This window comes from Bubalus bubalis, chromosome X (assembly GCF_019923935.1).
Source record: "Bubalus bubalis isolate 160015118507 breed Murrah chromosome X, NDDB_SH_1, whole genome shotgun sequence".
NCBI lineage: Eukaryota > Metazoa > Chordata > Mammalia > Artiodactyla > Bovidae > Bubalus > Bubalus bubalis.
Genome location: NC_059181.1, coordinates 66328128 through 66344756, shown reverse-complemented (window position 1 = coordinate 66344756; position 16629 = coordinate 66328128). Strand labels below are relative to the sequence as shown.

Below are 16629 nucleotides of genomic sequence, written 5' to 3'. Positions count from 1 at the left end.
GAGAAGGAAAAGCCCTACCTACAGAAAATAAACCCAAAACAATGATAATAGGATCATGAAAGTGAAAGTGAAAGTGTTAGTCACTCAGTCATATCTGACTCTTTGCTACCCCATGGACTTTAGCCTGCCCGGCTCCTCTGTCCATGGAATTCTCCAGGCAAGAATACTGGAGTGGGTTGCCATTCCCTTCTCCAGGGGAATAGGATCATACATATCGATTATTACCTTAACTGTAAATGTATTAAATGCACCAACCAAAAGACATAGATTGACTGAGCAGATGAAAACATGTGCATGTATGCACTTCCACTTACTACATTACTCTGCTTGACCCCCCAAATTGTATGTAATTATTTTATATTGTTAGGTTAATCATGTTCCCATTATGGTTTGCAATTGTAATCATCTTTTATTTTTGGTCTGACTATTGATTGTGAAAACTGATAAATATCTTTTACTATTGTGATTATGTAAGTATTACTCACTTAATACCATTGTATCATGATTGATCAACAGAAAAATTATATAATTCTATATCACCAAAACTAGCATTTAATAGAAAAATCTGTAATCACTGTTTAAAATCCAGATGCATATCAGAATTATCTTGGAATTTTTTGAAAAATACAAATGCCCAGGTATTTTTTTTTTTTTTACCAGAGCTCCAGATATGTTTCTATGGAGCAGCCATGTTTAAAAACAACTGGACTATATGAGGATCTTTTACCTTTATCTAGTTTGTTTCATTTTTCTATCTCATAGTCAGTGCTCCCATTTCATTTAGTTTATGTTTTCCAATTTCTCCATCTCTTCTTTTTTTCTTTGATGTTCTTTCTCAAGCCTTTATCAATCATAGTAGAAAGGCTTTTGTATACATATATATATGTATAACTTATGAATATATATGTAAACTTATGAATTTTTGTCTAAAAAAATGACATTTTGATTCCACTTATTTGACTTAGTATAAATAGAATGCTATATTTCTAATTTTTTAAAAATAGATATGCAACAAGCAACAGAGGTTTACTATATAGCACAGGGAACCATAGTCAATGTCTTATAATAACCTATAACAGAAAATAATTTCAAAAATAATATATGTGCTTATATATAAAACTGAATCACACATAAAAAAGAATTATATTTTTTGAAATTTAGTCATGTTTATCTTTTTACCAGTTTTTCTAAATGTCCTATGGACATCTAATAACAACTTATGAAATACAAAATTTTGAATATATTTGTGTAGTATATGATTAATATAAATTAATTAAATGTAAATCTAGTATATTTAGATTATTAATGACATCATTCAAGATGCTTCTATTCTTGTTTTTTCTGCACTTGGTAAAATAGTCTCTGAGCAATGTTAATATGTCTCACTATGATTATATATTTTTTCTTTTCACTTATATTTCTTCTGATTTTTGCTTTTGTATCTTTGTTTCTTTGTTGTTAAGGTTGCTTTGCTGTTAATGATTTATGATGTCTATCTTCTTGGTGAATTGTACCTTTTATTATAAAAATATTCATCTTTGTTTCATTTAAAATAAATTAATTTTTAAAAAAGAACAATGGAAAAAATAAGGAAAAGGGTGTTATATGCAAGGAAAGTGTCAGGCCTATGATTCTGTTGCAGTTGTTTAGGCTGACTGGAGTAGGGAGAGACTCATGGCAACTCATGAAGTTCCTGAAGCCTAGAATGCCTTTCTCTCCTCTATTATTCCCCATTCCTACTCCCTGGAACAGCATCCTTCAAGGTCCAAATCAAATGCTGCTATTAGTGAATCCTTCACTGATTTACCTCCTTTCTAGAAGTGGAATAATTTCTCTCTATTTTGAACTCCTATAGAAACTTTTTCCCTCTATTTCAGTGAATAAAATATATTTATTAGTATTTGTCTATGACTTGCTTTCTCCCATAAATTCTGAGCACCTTGAGAGCAAGGATCTGGTCTCAGTAAACTAGCTTTTCCACTGCAGTTTTTGGTACACCACCATGACCACAGGTAGTACATGGTAAATTTGTTGAATTAATTTAAACTGGTATCCCAGAGATTAGCACTACTCATCCGAAAGGCTATGTTGTCCCAGATCCATAGGCAGAAACATGAATTACTTTCTTGCCTTATTTTTTCCCAGTTGGGAAAGGCCAAGGACAGCTCCCAACACAATCATAGGCATGGGTCATCTAGACTCTGAGACCTGAGCCCTAAAGGCCTTTGGGGAAGAGCATAGCAATCTACTAGGACAAGATCTGTGAGCCTTCTTCAGACCCAACTGAGGGAAGATCAAGTAGGAGAGGTTGCTTTTCCACTTTAACTGAGCATTTTCTTGCTTCAAAATACCTGTCTCCATGCTAATGTTATATCAGTGCCATTACACTGCATGATTTACCATGATCAGCAAAGCAGCTTGTACATTATTCCAAACGTGCTAATCAATTTCAGCTCAAAATAGATTTTAATCACCCCATAAAATTTGTTATCCTAAAATGCTGATCGACAGGGAAGAGTTAAACAAGTGCAGAGATGTTTGTATTGCAGGCATAAAAAATTATAATCCTTCTCCCAAATCTTTTTTTATAAACAGCCAAGGTATAAATTAAAATGTGCGAAAATACATGCCCTTAAGTTGTGTCATTTAGAGCTGAGATTTAAAAAGTCATAGGAATGGACTAAAGGATTTTCTGCTCGGGGTTTAGCCTTCTGATTCTGTAGGGGGAAAAAGGCCCAAATAATTGATAATCATTGTTAATATCTATGATAGTATCTCTATTAGTATCTAAGCCAGTATCTATGATACTCAGTTTGCCCTTTTGAAAAAAATTAAGGGAATAAGGGAGCTCCCTGGTGGTCTAGAGCTTAGGATTCAGTGCTTTCACTGCCATGGTCCAGATTCAATCCCTAGTGGGGAAACTGAGATCCCAGAAGCTGCGTGGCATGGCCCAGAAAAAGAAAACAAATAAGAACCTAGTAGAGCCAAAATTACAAGGTGATTATAAGTACAAAATGAGAGAACTTCTGTAACTGTATCCAGCCTAGCACCTAGTGCTCCCTTCCTCTCCCCTTCCCAACTTATCAAACTCCCATACCAGTCTCCACCTCTTCTTTTGCCAAAGCATATTATCTCTATTCTCAACACTTTTTTTTTGCATTTAATTCAGAGCAATGAATCCTGGGTGCTTGGTCAGATTTTTTCTGAGGAGAAATTTATGTTCTCAGGAAAACAGCATCCCAGAGTAAAGTTACAGTGGCACTTATATGTTCCATGATTCTTGTTGGAGTATACTTGTTCCAGTATTCTTGTTGTATCTGACAAGATTAGATAATTCTTGATAATTAAGTGCATTGCTCCTGTATATATTTCATGATACATTAATTTTTGCTAGTAATATTTGCCTGAAGCAGCTGTTCTTTATTTCATTACTTGAAAGGGGATATAAGTATAGATCAGTCATCTGTGGAAACATTTTTGTAGCCTTGTTTTGGCTAGGGGTTGGAAGTGGTTAAATGTGTTACTATCTGAAAGAAGATGTAAGTTTGCCTGCTTCCTCAGACTTCTGTTTTAATAGTATGGTAGCCAAGAGGGGATAGAAGGATCTAGAATGTATGAATGAAGTGTGAATTTCCAAACTGACTTATATGGTATGTATAAGCTATGAAACAAAACAATAGTGGCTATGAAGCCAGTCTGGAAACAGGTAAATTCCAGTAAAGCTTTTAAGACCTCTCTAGCTGAAATAACCTTAAAACAGAGAAAAAATTTAGTGACTGATATTGTTATGTATTTGAAATGTGCAGGTTGGACAGCATTTGGACTTGGAATGAAACAATAAGAGGTCCCATTCATGGATAACCAACAAGATAAGGCTATTGTTGCCTCAACCAACGGAGAAAACACTATGATTAATGGGGTCAAGGAAAATGGTAAGGGAATTTAATTATAGTATGCATTAGCTCTCCCAGTAGTACTTTGTTATTGCTATAGATTTTCAGTATCCACAGAGCAGGGGCAAGTTAAGTCTAGGATACATCTGAGATAGGTGTTAATCCTAAACTTTATCCCACCAAATCTGTAACTAGACTAGAAGGGTCTCAAGGAGGTATCTAATCCAACCCCTTTGCTCTCTGAAATCATCTCTATCAAATGAATACTTAGGTTCCCCTACATTCGTAGTGAATTAGAAATCTGCTTTGATGTGAAGTTTGAAATGTCTAGATTCCGTAGAAGCTTCCAAAACAGAGGTAAGTCTGAAGGATAGGAATATGCCTTAGAGAATTTAAAAATCGTGAATATATACCATCTGAGCATTTTCCCACCCTGAAAGCTTTGACTTTCCAATTGATCAAGCAATCCATTTTCCCCTCATTTCTGAGGAGAGTGTTGTGTGTGTCTGAAGAAAAAGCTGAATGTAAAGAAATAATTACTTTTCACTCTCATAAATGTTCAGTACAAAATCAGGGTCATTCTTTAACTTTGTAGTTTCTAGTTCTAAAGTTAGAGAAGCTGAAGCTTACCTTTTATACATTAAGATCAAGTACCAGAAACTGATCAAGGGGAAGAGTTAATGAGTCTGGTCTAAGATCTTTAACTTTATTTCTGTCATTTTCCCCCTTTTCTCTAGATTCAGAGGACCAGGATGTGGCAATGAAGTCATTTGCAGCTCTAGAAGCTGCTGCACCAATCCAGTCTATACCAGTGGCTCAAAAAGAGAACCTGATGTACCCCAGAGGTCTCCTGCCTCTGCCCTCTAAGAAGCCCTGTATGCAGAGCCCTCCCTCTCCTTTGGGCCTGATTGAAGCACCTGAGCATGCTGCTAATAGTGCTTCTGTGAATGCCATCTCCCTTACATCTGGTGTTGCAAAGGGCCTGAACACATGGTCATTGCCCAATGAGTGTGAGAAAGCTCCATTTGCCATAATGGAGCCTGCAGGCATGTCAGCTCTGAATGGGGACTGCCTCATGCAGCCAAGCCGGACTTGCTTGGGCTGCTTCATGGAATCCAAGGATTCAGTAGATCCTGAGCCAGGGATCAGTCTAAAAGTCAGTGATCTAAACAGGGATTATGAAACCTGTGCAGTCTCTGATATAGGGATTCAGTGTATTAATGCTGGAGAAAACATGAAATATGGAGAACAGCTTCTCTCAGATCAGCTCCTAGGCTTCCCCTTGCACAAATCAAGGGCAGGAGATAGACGAGAAGCTGAGAAACCTGACATTGACTTGGAGGACCCAGGTCAGAAAAGTTATTATGAGGCATTACTGTTAGATAAGTGCAATACAGAAGAGGCTTTGCTGGCAAATTCCAATCAGGATTGGGGTTACTTTGAGACTTTCATCAGTGAGAGTAAAATCGAACTACTTGACCTCTGTTCCAAGAATGAGCTATCTGTCAACCTGTTCTCTGAAGAAGATGTGGATAACTACATGTTTGATGATGATGAGTCAACACTGGGAAGTGATGTCTGCTCCCTGAAAATTCGATATGAGTCCTTCCAGGACAATGTTCGAGACAAGACCACCCTTTTGATGCAGGAAGATGCCCAGTTCAACTTTTTTCCCAGTGTCTTTACTACCTGCCCCAAGCGGGAGTCTAAGACTGGGGCCCTGAAGCAAAGTAGCGATTTTTCCCAATTCAAGGCCCCTGATGTGAGCATTATCTGGGGGGAGGAAGATAAAAACCTGGACAAGAAGAAAGGCAAAGAAGAAGGCCAGGAAGAAAAAGGTGCAGAGAAAAAAGATGGGAAGGATAATGATGAAAAATCTGCCTTAAATAAACCATGCAGTGGAACTGAAGTAGGGCAATTTAAGAATCTAAAGCAAGGCCATCTTGCCAATTCCTTGGAGGCATCAGGGAATTTCAGTGATGGTAGTTCCTTCATTGAGGTCTCATTTGATACCATGGGGGAGATCAAGGACTGTAGCCGCTATATGGCTCGGGACACTAATTCTGGCAGCTCCTCCTCCCAGCAGAACTATGGGCTACGAGCCAAGAGAAAAGTCAGGTATAGTGAAGATTATCTGTATGATGTTGACTCATTAGAGGGTGAAAAAGTAAATGAGAGGAAGGAATGGCTGCCAGGTGGTTCTATAGAAGAAGATGATGATGAATGGTGTCCCAAAAAGAGAAGAAAAGTAACCCGTAAGGAGCCCCCTGTTATTATCAAATATATTATCATCAACCGTTTTAAAGGTGAGAAAAACATGCTGGTGAAGTTGGGTAGAGTGGATGCCAGTGAAACAACAGTTAATTTGAGTGAAAATCAGCTCAACAAATATGCCAAGCTGGCTCCCTTGAAGGGCTTCTGGCAGAAGAAGAAAAAGCAGAGAAACAGCAATGCAGACTCCAGCAAAACATCCTTATGCCAAAAGCAAAGCTTTGAACCAGGTAGCTTTGAGATGTCATTTCTGCCACCTGCTCGCAAACGAAAATCTAAACTTGGCAACAGGCACAGGATTCAAAGAATTCCATCCATAGAAACGTCAGCAAGTGGTAAGCAGGTTTCATTCTGCAATGATGAAAGGCAAGCTAATAATCGTAAAGAAGATGGAGGCCTGAAAGGCACACTGAAGTCAGCACCTCTGGCTGCCCCCAGCTGTGCAAATGGATCACATTTAAATGACATCACAGGTCCTGACTCAGAGAAAGTCAAAGCCCAAGATGGTCAGTTTAAGGCACCAGAGAGGAAAGTGCTTAACAAAATCAAATTTAAAAGTGAAGCCAGGTTAAAATCCAAAAAAATCAAAGCTGGGCAAGAAAGCAAGCCAGTTGTTCAAATGAGCCCTCTTTTGGAAAACCAATCCTCCAAGGCTAATTCAAAGAATGAACCTATTGCTGGGACCTCAAACAGTTCTCATCTATCTGAATTTCATGAGACAAAGGTTGCTAAGAATTCTACGTTCCTACCAACCAGCTGCTCTTCTGAAATGCCTCTATCATCTGCTCATGTTGCCAACAATATACCTGTTATTCCTGGAGGGTATCTACAGACATTGTTAGATGCTTCAGACTTGTCAAATAATACTGGTATCTCATACTTCAATCATCATTCTCCAGAGCAAAATGAAGACAGGCTCCCTCAAACAGAAAAATCATTTGTACCTCTCCAACCCTCCCAGGACTGTGTGCTTTCCTCACCTTCTGAGTCTGAGCTGCTTCAGTCATCCCAAAACTTCAAAATGGAATCAAGCAGCTATGGAGATGTGTGGCACAACAAACCTACTTCTGGCTCCCAGGAATTCATGGCTGAAGTCTCAAGGGAGATAGCTCCAACCCAGTCCAGTGAATTTGGAGTCTCCCAAGTAGTCTCCATGGAAAATAGCCTCACAGCTACAACATACAATTCAATCTGTCTCAATAGTGGTGGCAGTAGTTGCAACAAGGTCATATATACCTCTGTGCAAGACACCCCGCTCTCATCTGATGACTCTTACCAATTATGTCACTTTAATAATGGAGAGGTCTGCTTTCCTTTCCAGCAGGGTCCAGTCAATATGGACAATGTGCGGCTCTTTAGCTTTGATTCCATTGCCCCTCTCTCTGTCAACTCAAGCAATTATTGCTCCTTAAGCTTGAAATCTTGTGAAAAGGATGGTGATGATGATATTGCTGATGACTTCTTGGCCCACTGCAGCCCCAAGCTGGTGATACAGCAGAGCATTGATGAGATAGCACCACTAAAGGAGTCCACTGACCTCCTGGATATCTCCAACTTCACTCCTGACAAATTCCGCCACTCTTCCCTCTCAGAGATATCTCCACCTGATACTCCCAGTCTTTCCCCTCAAATTACCAGATGTGAGAATATCAAGACACTAGGAACACTAAAAGGATTTCAAGAGGGTGTCCCAGGAACACTGGGCAATATGGAGAAAATCAAGTGGGACTGCAGTACCCTTTCACAGCAGGTTCAAGTGGATGATGGATTTACTTTACATAACCATCAGTTTCAGTTCCATATGTTCAATGATGAGGATTCTGTCAGCCTGCTCCAGAAAGCCCCTTGCTTATCAACATTTAATGATCCATCTAGTCAAATAAGTACCAGCAACAAGGTGTCAAAATCAAGAAAGAAAAGTTCATCCAGCAAGAGTGGGGCTATGAACCAAAGCTCTTCTCAGAAAAACAACAGGAAAAAATCCCCCAAAAGCAACAACAAAGGGATGGAAAAACCACCTGGCAAAACCTCCCGCCAGGTCCCTAAGTCAGCAAAGAAAGGGAAATTCATGGCTGCAATCAATGGAGAGAAAATGCAAATTGGCATCAGTCGTGGAGGAGGCCAAATCAACAGCATATCCTCCACAGGGAAGACATTGGCTGAATGTATCCAACATGGCCCTGTGGCCTCTATGAAGATGCCAAGTCAGAAGGGGCTTTCTGGAGACTGGTCTTTGGGGAAGGAGAGCAGCCCAGGCTGGAATGACATGAACATGGGCACCAGCACCAACAACCTTTTGGATGATGACCAACGGGAATTTCAGGAGCCTTCATATATCTTGTCCAACATTGCCTCTGGTATGGCAGATGTGCAGAGGTTCATGATGGCCTCCATAGAACCCCTTTGGGAACCCATGGAGCACCATGGGGACCCTAATATATTCTACTCCCCTGAGTCCAATAGTCTAAAATTAAAAACCCTCAAAATATTGGCTGGGACACCACAGGAATCTAAGAAAAAGGTCAACAGTGGCTCTCCAGGAGCCACTAAGAATCACAGGTCTATCAAGGGTGTGAGTAAAAGCAATGGGAAAGCAGCAATAGGTGATCCTGGTCGTGCAAGCATGTCTGGTTATAATGAGGACTCTCGCTCTGCCTTCTTTGATAAAAAGCTTAATAACCTGAGCACTTTAGGCAATAATGTACCGACACACAAAAAGTTATATCGTCACAAAACCAGCTCCAAGGCCCTGAGAGAAGAGAAGTGTAAGGGAAAGCGTATGGAGCGAGAACAGGTCCACAAGGATGAGGCTGGGACAGCTTCTTTTGAAAAACTGAGGTAATACTGCACCAAAATGGCTGAGATGATGCACCTTAGCTTTCCTACTCTGCTAAGCCCACAGTCCCTCATTTTTTCCCTCTTGAAAGCAAAAGTTTGCATGAAAGAAACTGTCCCATTCCTTTCTTTTTCAAATTAAAACAAAAAGAAAAACGTGCATGAAAATCTCTATACCTCTAAGCCACCAAAAAGATTGGGCAATTTTGTTGTGGCTTGACTAGGGATAAATTTTGACAAGGCTACTTTTTCTGCTAGTCAGCATTAATTTTTACTTACTGAGAAAATACAACTAAAATATGCTTTTGGATGATTTGGGGAAGGGAAGGGCTTTGCAGTAAGAAAAATTTTGACCAACAGAATTTAAAAGTTATATAGACCAAAAAACCAAGATGATTTAAACAAAAAGAGCATAATTTGGAAAACAAAAATCTCATCATAAGGCAATTAGGAGTGCTTTCTAGTGCCCCCTGCTATTGGTATCTTTTTCTGCATCATACGGCATCTAGTATGATGTAAACAAATTTAGATTGTATGATCCCTTTGTGGGACATACACTAAATCTAACTAAGATGGCATAAATTGTTTGGTTTTTCTGCAGGGATTCCGACTACAATCTCCTAAATGCAGAAACAACATTTTGGGTTTTACCTGTGTTTGAAGAAGAGACTCTCATTTTCCAGAAAGACATTTGATGTTTGTGTTTTATTTCTTTCAAAATATGCCTTGTGGTATGTATGTTGACATGTAAGTGCTTAAAGAAAAGAATTTTAAAGTGTGGGAATAAGTCTTTAGAAGCAAACTTTAATCTGATGTTCTATGTAAAAGACTTTAGAAGTCATACAGTTGCACAAGTAGTTTATGCACTATTTATCCAAGGGGAAATAAAGGAAAACATTGTGCCAAACTACAAACAGGTGACTGTATTGTATATATTTTTACTTCTATATCAACATTTGGTTGTGAGTATTTGGGGAACTTGTCCCTGTTAATTTACTAGAAACATTCCAGTGATTATTGCTATTAACCACCCCCACTTATGTGGATAGCACCTGTAGATCACAGTGGAAAAATATGTTGTGTTACACAATTTACCAAAACTTAAAGGATACTGTTTGAAATGTGCCAAATTTCCTTACCTCATCTTACATATTCACCCCCACAGTTTAAAGCTCATTAATTAATTTAAAATATAAGAATACATACCTTATTTTTAAAATTAAAATTCTACTGTCCTGTGTGGAAACATGAACCATTAAATAAGGCACAATAAAGGTTTGTTTGTTCCATTGTCTAAGGGTTAAAGTGTTGGAAAAGTCTGAAAGTCACAACAGCTAAGTCCATCAGGGACCCAAGTATATGCATTTACAGAAACTTTTACAAGGAAACAAAGCAGCTGCTTTAAAGTTTGTTTTCTAAAAGGAAAATCTGTATCTGAAAATTATTTAAAGTGCAAAGTTATATTGCTGATACTTTATATCTCAGTTTTATATATTTTATAATAGTCTGGGATAAATTATAAAATAGCTATAAAATCAAGACTACGATAAATGAAATACATAGATTGCTTTTAAGTAGTTTCATAAATGTTTTATTCCAGTTTTGTCAGAAATGCACTCATATCATGGCTTTAGTGTTAAGTGTTTAATCTTGCAATGCCAATGTCATTTAAAGAAAATGTTAAGGTATCTCAGTTTGATGCCTATGAATCACATACATATATTTGATAAACTGAATAATTTGTAACAACTAATTGGGGCCATATATACTTAGTTTGAGGATAACTAGAGTATCTGATGCCACACACTAAACTTAAATCTCAATCTTTTATATACATTTTTGAAATCACATTTTTTATTTAGCCCTTTCCCTTTTTAAAAAATTTCACAGCCCCAACATCCCTCACAACTAGCTTTTTCTTCCCTTTTATTCACCACTTGACTTCTAACATTTGATCTCTTTTCCTTGCACAGTTGAAGGCCTGTGTGTCTGATGACTGATGCATTATGGCACAGATGAGATAATGGATATGAAAGCGCTTTGTAGATCGTAAAGTGCTATACAGATATAGGGGATTAATATTATTAATGTTGTTGGTTGTTGTTGTTGTTACTCTTACTATTCTTACTAATATTGTTACTAACCTATTAACTTGTGGATATATAGGCTGTGGGTGGGAGGGTGGAGAATAGGTGGGTGGGGGAAAAGGGGATTTTAAAAAAGGGAATATATTTCAAAAGGAAAATTTTAAGCAAAATATGAACCTACCTAGTCATTGCCACCTAAATATATTCACAAACAGAGAAGCAACATTTGAAAGTAGTCAGAGAGAAATGGAAGGAAGCCTGTCACATATATAAGTATACACACTTGTCCATGATTCCTTTTACCAGCCAGCTCTACTACTTACAACTAGGTAGTAAAATGAACCAACTTTTCTTCTTGATGGTGTGATTGTGTATGTCTGTGGGGAATGAGTGGGTGAAGAGCATTTCGTGAGGCTGCTTCAGGCCTATTCCTAGGTTTTGACACTAGTGTGTGGTGAGTCCTGGAAAATTACTTAATGGAAAAGTACCAGATGTGACATGTCTCCTGCTCTTCAGCAGCCATTCAAAAGGAAAAATAATCAAATGGGAACATTTTCTTCTATTTCTCCACTCTGATAGCTAGCTGTTTTTGCTAAATGCTATGGCTGGTTCCTCGGAACTGGTCTTTGTTTTGTTTTTATTTTTCTATTTTCCAGCTGAATTTAGTTCGGAATCACCAACTCTGCCTGTATTCTGATCCCCAAGACTCCAAATCTCAAAGTCACCAGCTTACAGGAATGGAGTGCTCTCTATGTAATCTAATGGTGGCAATGAAAGAAGGAATAAAGAAAATGTTCCATGAGTACAGTATGTTTTATAAAAATAAATATGGGAGCAGTTGTCCCACTTTTCCTCAGTATCAGTTCAGCTTTGGCAAATAGGGTGAGGTGGGGTAGAAGGACAGCCTAAAACTGTTGGAAATAATTTCCTTGTCAGAACTTGCTATCATGAATCCTTTGGAATGGATACTCTTTCAGTCGCTCCTATGGAGCCCATTAGGAGCCTAATCTAGGACATGGTTTATCCCTTTCTCCGAAGAGAACTGCCATTTTAAAGTACCTTTTTTCTTGGCCTACAGTTAATTCTATGCCTTTAAGGTTAAATTAGTGGCTTATAACCAATTGTTTTGTACTGAAACATGAAAAGGAACCGAGTCTGAGAAATGAAAAATGGGATTAGGCAGAAGATAATTGTTCTCTAAATTGCATTCTATTTCCCTCTCAGTATATCATGTTCTGAGGTCTTCAGTTTGGGAAGCTTTGTTGGTCTTGTCTCTGCTCTCGCAATCCTTTGCTCCCTCTAACAACATAATAGGCCTGACTTTTGGAGATTCCTTATTTAACCAGCTGCCTTAGTGGAGTGAGGACCAGTAACAGAAAGGTAGTGTTTTTACCCTATCATAGATATCCGAAATTAGCTATATGGAATTTTCCTTGGTCTGAATTTCCTGATTGCCACTCCCTTCTCTCTTCTAAGAAGCTTCTTCTTATAATTCCTCCCCCAACAGAATCCCCTTTAATCTTTTCTTTCCTGGGAGTGATATTCTCCATTATTCTCCTTACTTAATTTCAGTTCTTGATCTTAAAAATGTTCTTCTTTTATAACCTTATATTCCACCTCCCTAAGGTGTCAGACTATAAGAACTTTAGCCAGGCTACTTTCTTATGGAAGTTCAAAGGGAAACTTTCATACACTTAATTACTTTTCATTGCCTTGGCTACTTTCAAATCTAGTTTTAAATGCAGATACACATGCACACACACGCAGAATTATATTACATGACTAAGGAAAGTTGGAAACTCCTTTTCCTTGAAGATCTATAAGGAAAGATCTGATCCCTTTCTGCCCTGGTTAGTTGTTGGACTATGAGGAGCAGGGTGCTGAAATAGTGGCCTTGACCAATGTTCTTTGAGACTCTCAGTGTTATGTTTGGTCTTTGATAACTGACTTGAACCCATGGCCTCTCCAGTGTCTCATATACCAGCTTCCTCACAGCTCTCTCTTCTGACTTGTTACTTTGTGTAGTTATGTGTTAAGGCCTTACCTTTTCCTCAATGTTTTCAAAACTCCGGCACTACCTTGACCATTACTTCTTTAGCCATCTTCCTGAAGTCCTTGGTGCTAGATGGACTTTCGTGACAACTTTCACCTTCTCTGACCTTTTTCCTTGCTTCTTAAGAAGCATCTGCATGTGTGCAGGCAGGATAGGGAGGGGGCAAGTGTGCATAAAAAAGAGAGAGGTATAAAGGATGCTCACAAGCTGTAAACAACTCTGGCTAGCATCCTTTGTCCTGTTATGTGAGATTCTGCAGTTCTAGTAAATTTCCATTTTAGTGAGTTCTAATTAGCAGTTATTGCCTAAAGGAGAAAACCCATATCCAAGAACCTCTTAACCAAGCTTGGTCTTACCAAGCTGAACCAGTCTGATGCAGATCTGCCACATCTTCAATTCACAGATGCTCTCAGAACAGTTCCAAGAATGAAAGAGAGCTAAGTTTCTGTGCTGAAGAGAATGAAGCATTAGCTAGTCCTAACTGGTGCTAGAACTAGAAGTATTGGTTTTCTCCTGTATTATTGAGAAATTGTCCAATTTAAGGAGTTTTTGTTTTCATTTAGAGATTTTTAAGTGACTACCCATCACTACAGGAATATGTCCTTTTTATGAAATAAAACTAACATGAGATTGACTTTCTAATAATAAAATTCACTAAGCCCATCATTGTGTTTGGAAGACTTAGTACCAAAATCAAGTATTTTTAGTAACAAATAGGAATCTTGTCAACAAAGTGTAGCCCAGGAATTTTGTAAAGGTTTCTCAAGGAACAAAATAAGATAGAAAAAACTTTAGGTGGGCTGTGTAACTTGGGAAACAGTATCAGCTTGAAGGTCCTCAGCCAGCACGGGCTTATTTTGATGGCAGTACTCAGGCTACCCTTTAAGGTACATTTTTTTTCTCAGAATACTAAACAGTAGCTACAGTCGTGAAGCAGAGCTCCCTATGCAGCTACATGATACTTGAGATGTACTCTTGATTTCAGAATAATAACTAAGAGATAAAGCATTGGAGAAGGATAATGTAAAAGAAAGAGGTTTAGTTCAAAGTTTACGGTGTGAATGAGGCTTTTAAAATTGGTATCTGAGTAAATAGATATTAAAGATACTAAAGAAGCACTCATCAACATGATATGGAAAGGATGTCTGTCCATCTAACAAGCTCGGTGATTTCTGAGTCTGAGAAAGACACCCCCTTCACAAAGAAGAAAGGAGATATTTAAATCATTTTGCCTCTTTGAGAGATGCCTAGTTTTACAGCACAAAAGAAAAGGCTTAGAATGAAAACTATAAGAGGCTTTTTGTTTTTGACTCCCAGTAAGAATGAGAGAAAGCTTGAGATGCTCTACTGGGATTCCTGTAGCACTGATTAGAGTTTGCTGCCTACAGAGTTTTGAATGTACTAGTCCTTAATTTAATTTCCATAAAACTGAATGCACCTCTTTAGTAAGTTACTGATTTATGGTGCTAAATAAAATGATTATCCCCATTTTTTCTCCTCTCCCAAGCCCCTTAAGCATTTAAGAAAATTTAAAAGTGTTAAAGGCCCTTTTTATGAATGTAACCTAAGTTTCTGTTTGACATATGACACTGCAACTTTAAAATGTTAGGAAATTATTTGCCTTTTTCTTTTAGAGTTAAACTTTATAAATAATCTGTAGAGTCAATCGAAGAATAAAGCTTAGGGATCACTCTTAAGACGCCTACAAAATCTTGTATATTTTTAAGTGTGCCAATTTGTAACATATTTTGTAAGTGTATATTTTTCTTAGAAAAGTGCTGTGAAGTGTCTGTATGTGAGAATTTTCCTTTTTCTGCACCACTAGGTGCTAATAAAAGGATATTTACTTCAAAGTTTCTGGTTTTAGAAACCACAATACAAAGAAAAAATACACTTTTGTTGGGAATTTTGTAACACAAAACATGTTGTGAACGAGTGTAGTGATATTGTGCAAAAGAAAATGAACATTTGTGAGCTTCTTGCTGTTTTATAGATTTTCTTGTAAATTATTCTTGTAACACCTCTGGTTTTGTTGTTCTTGTTGCAAAGGTTTTAAATATTTGTGATTGAGTGTATGGTGAAACTGTCATAATGTTACTTAGCTGAGTTTTGTTATTGTTTATGGAATAAATAAAAAAGAAAAGTTTAAAATACTGCTTTAGAATCATATGTAACAGAAACCAACCATTTCTAATTAAATTCTATGTCCCAAATAAAAAGTTCTTCATTGTCTAGATCAATGTTTCTCAAACTGTCTGTGATGAAGGACCAATGTTTTCCTCCAATCCATTAAAAACTAATACTATTATAAAACACAATAAGAGTGAATTTTTAAAAGTAAAATTTAAAATGATATGCAAAATAAAAGCTCTAATATATTCAATTCAATATGTAAAATTACATTTCAAAACAAACATAATGTAGGAGAAAAGGAAAGAATTGCAAAAAATTGGTACCATATTTGAGACAAGTCCACTGTGTGTGAAAGTTGCTTAGTCGTGTCCAACTCTTTGTGACCCCATGGACTATACACACAGTCCATGGAATTCTCTAGGCCAGAATACTGGAGTGTGTAGCCTTTCCCTTCTCCAGGGGATCTTCCCAACCCAGGGATCGAACCTAGGTCTCCTGCATTGTAGATGGATTCTTTACTAGCTGAGCCACAAGGGAAGCCTAAGAATACTGGAATGGGCAGCCTATCCCTTCTCCAGTGGATCTTCCCAACCCAGGAATCAAACAGTGATCTCCTACATTGCAGGCAGATTATTTATCAACTGAGCTATCAGGGAAGCCCGACAAGTCTACTGATCAATGTCAAATTGCCATCGAAGGTTCTAACCATGCTTTGAGTAACACTTTGAATAGGAATAGGAGTATCACCATCATCTGAGAACTCGCCAGGAATGATGAATTCCAGGCTCTACAACAATTCTACTGAATCAGAATCTCAATTTTAACAAGATTCCTAGGTGATTTGTGTTCATGTTAAAATTTGAGGAGCACTGGGTAAGTTTTGTGCAGAGGGGTTTTTCTACCCCTTGAGTTGGGGAATCATTTTCTAATGTGTCTAGTCTTCAAAGGAACAAATGATGTCCTTATTTTCTGATCCAGATGGATTTTACAGAGATACAGTCATCTCAAAGTATCAAAGCTGTTTATTGGAAAGTAATACATGTTAATTTGCCTGGTACCCAAAAGATATCAGATTTTTCGTAATTCTTTTAAACTGAGACTTTCTTAAGTTCTTGTCCCATGGTGCTCAGTATATTAATATAGGCTATGTCTAGAAAACGACTTTGCTTCCAAGTGCCCAGTCCATGTGAGCCACCTATGAGAGCCTAGAGCTCTGGATAACCACAAGGTCATTGTGGCACATACAGCCAACAGCCACTTCATTGGTTTTAAATATACTCAAGGAAATTGTGAAAAAAAAATGTGTATGAGAAAGTGACCCTCTATTCTCACTTAAGGATCTCATCCACTTCTACCA

The 16629-nt window shown here is 37.8% G+C and overlaps 1 protein-coding gene across 1 annotated transcript in view; it reads left to right on the top strand.

The window, feature by feature from the left end:
* Positions 1 to 15292, top strand: part of NEXMIF (neurite extension and migration factor) — a 216721-nt gene extending 201429 nt beyond the window's left edge. The window contains exons 2-4 of the mRNA XM_025275865.3: positions 3807 to 3932; positions 4631 to 9002; positions 9601 to 15292. Coding sequence (XP_025131650.2) covers positions 3854 to 3932; positions 4631 to 9002; positions 9601 to 9694 — 4545 coding nt within the window. The 5' untranslated portion in view covers positions 3807 to 3853 and the 3' untranslated portion in view covers positions 9695 to 15292. The remainder of the gene's footprint in view (positions 1 to 3806; positions 3933 to 4630; positions 9003 to 9600) is intronic.
* Positions 15293 to 16629: the final 1337 nt, after the last annotated feature.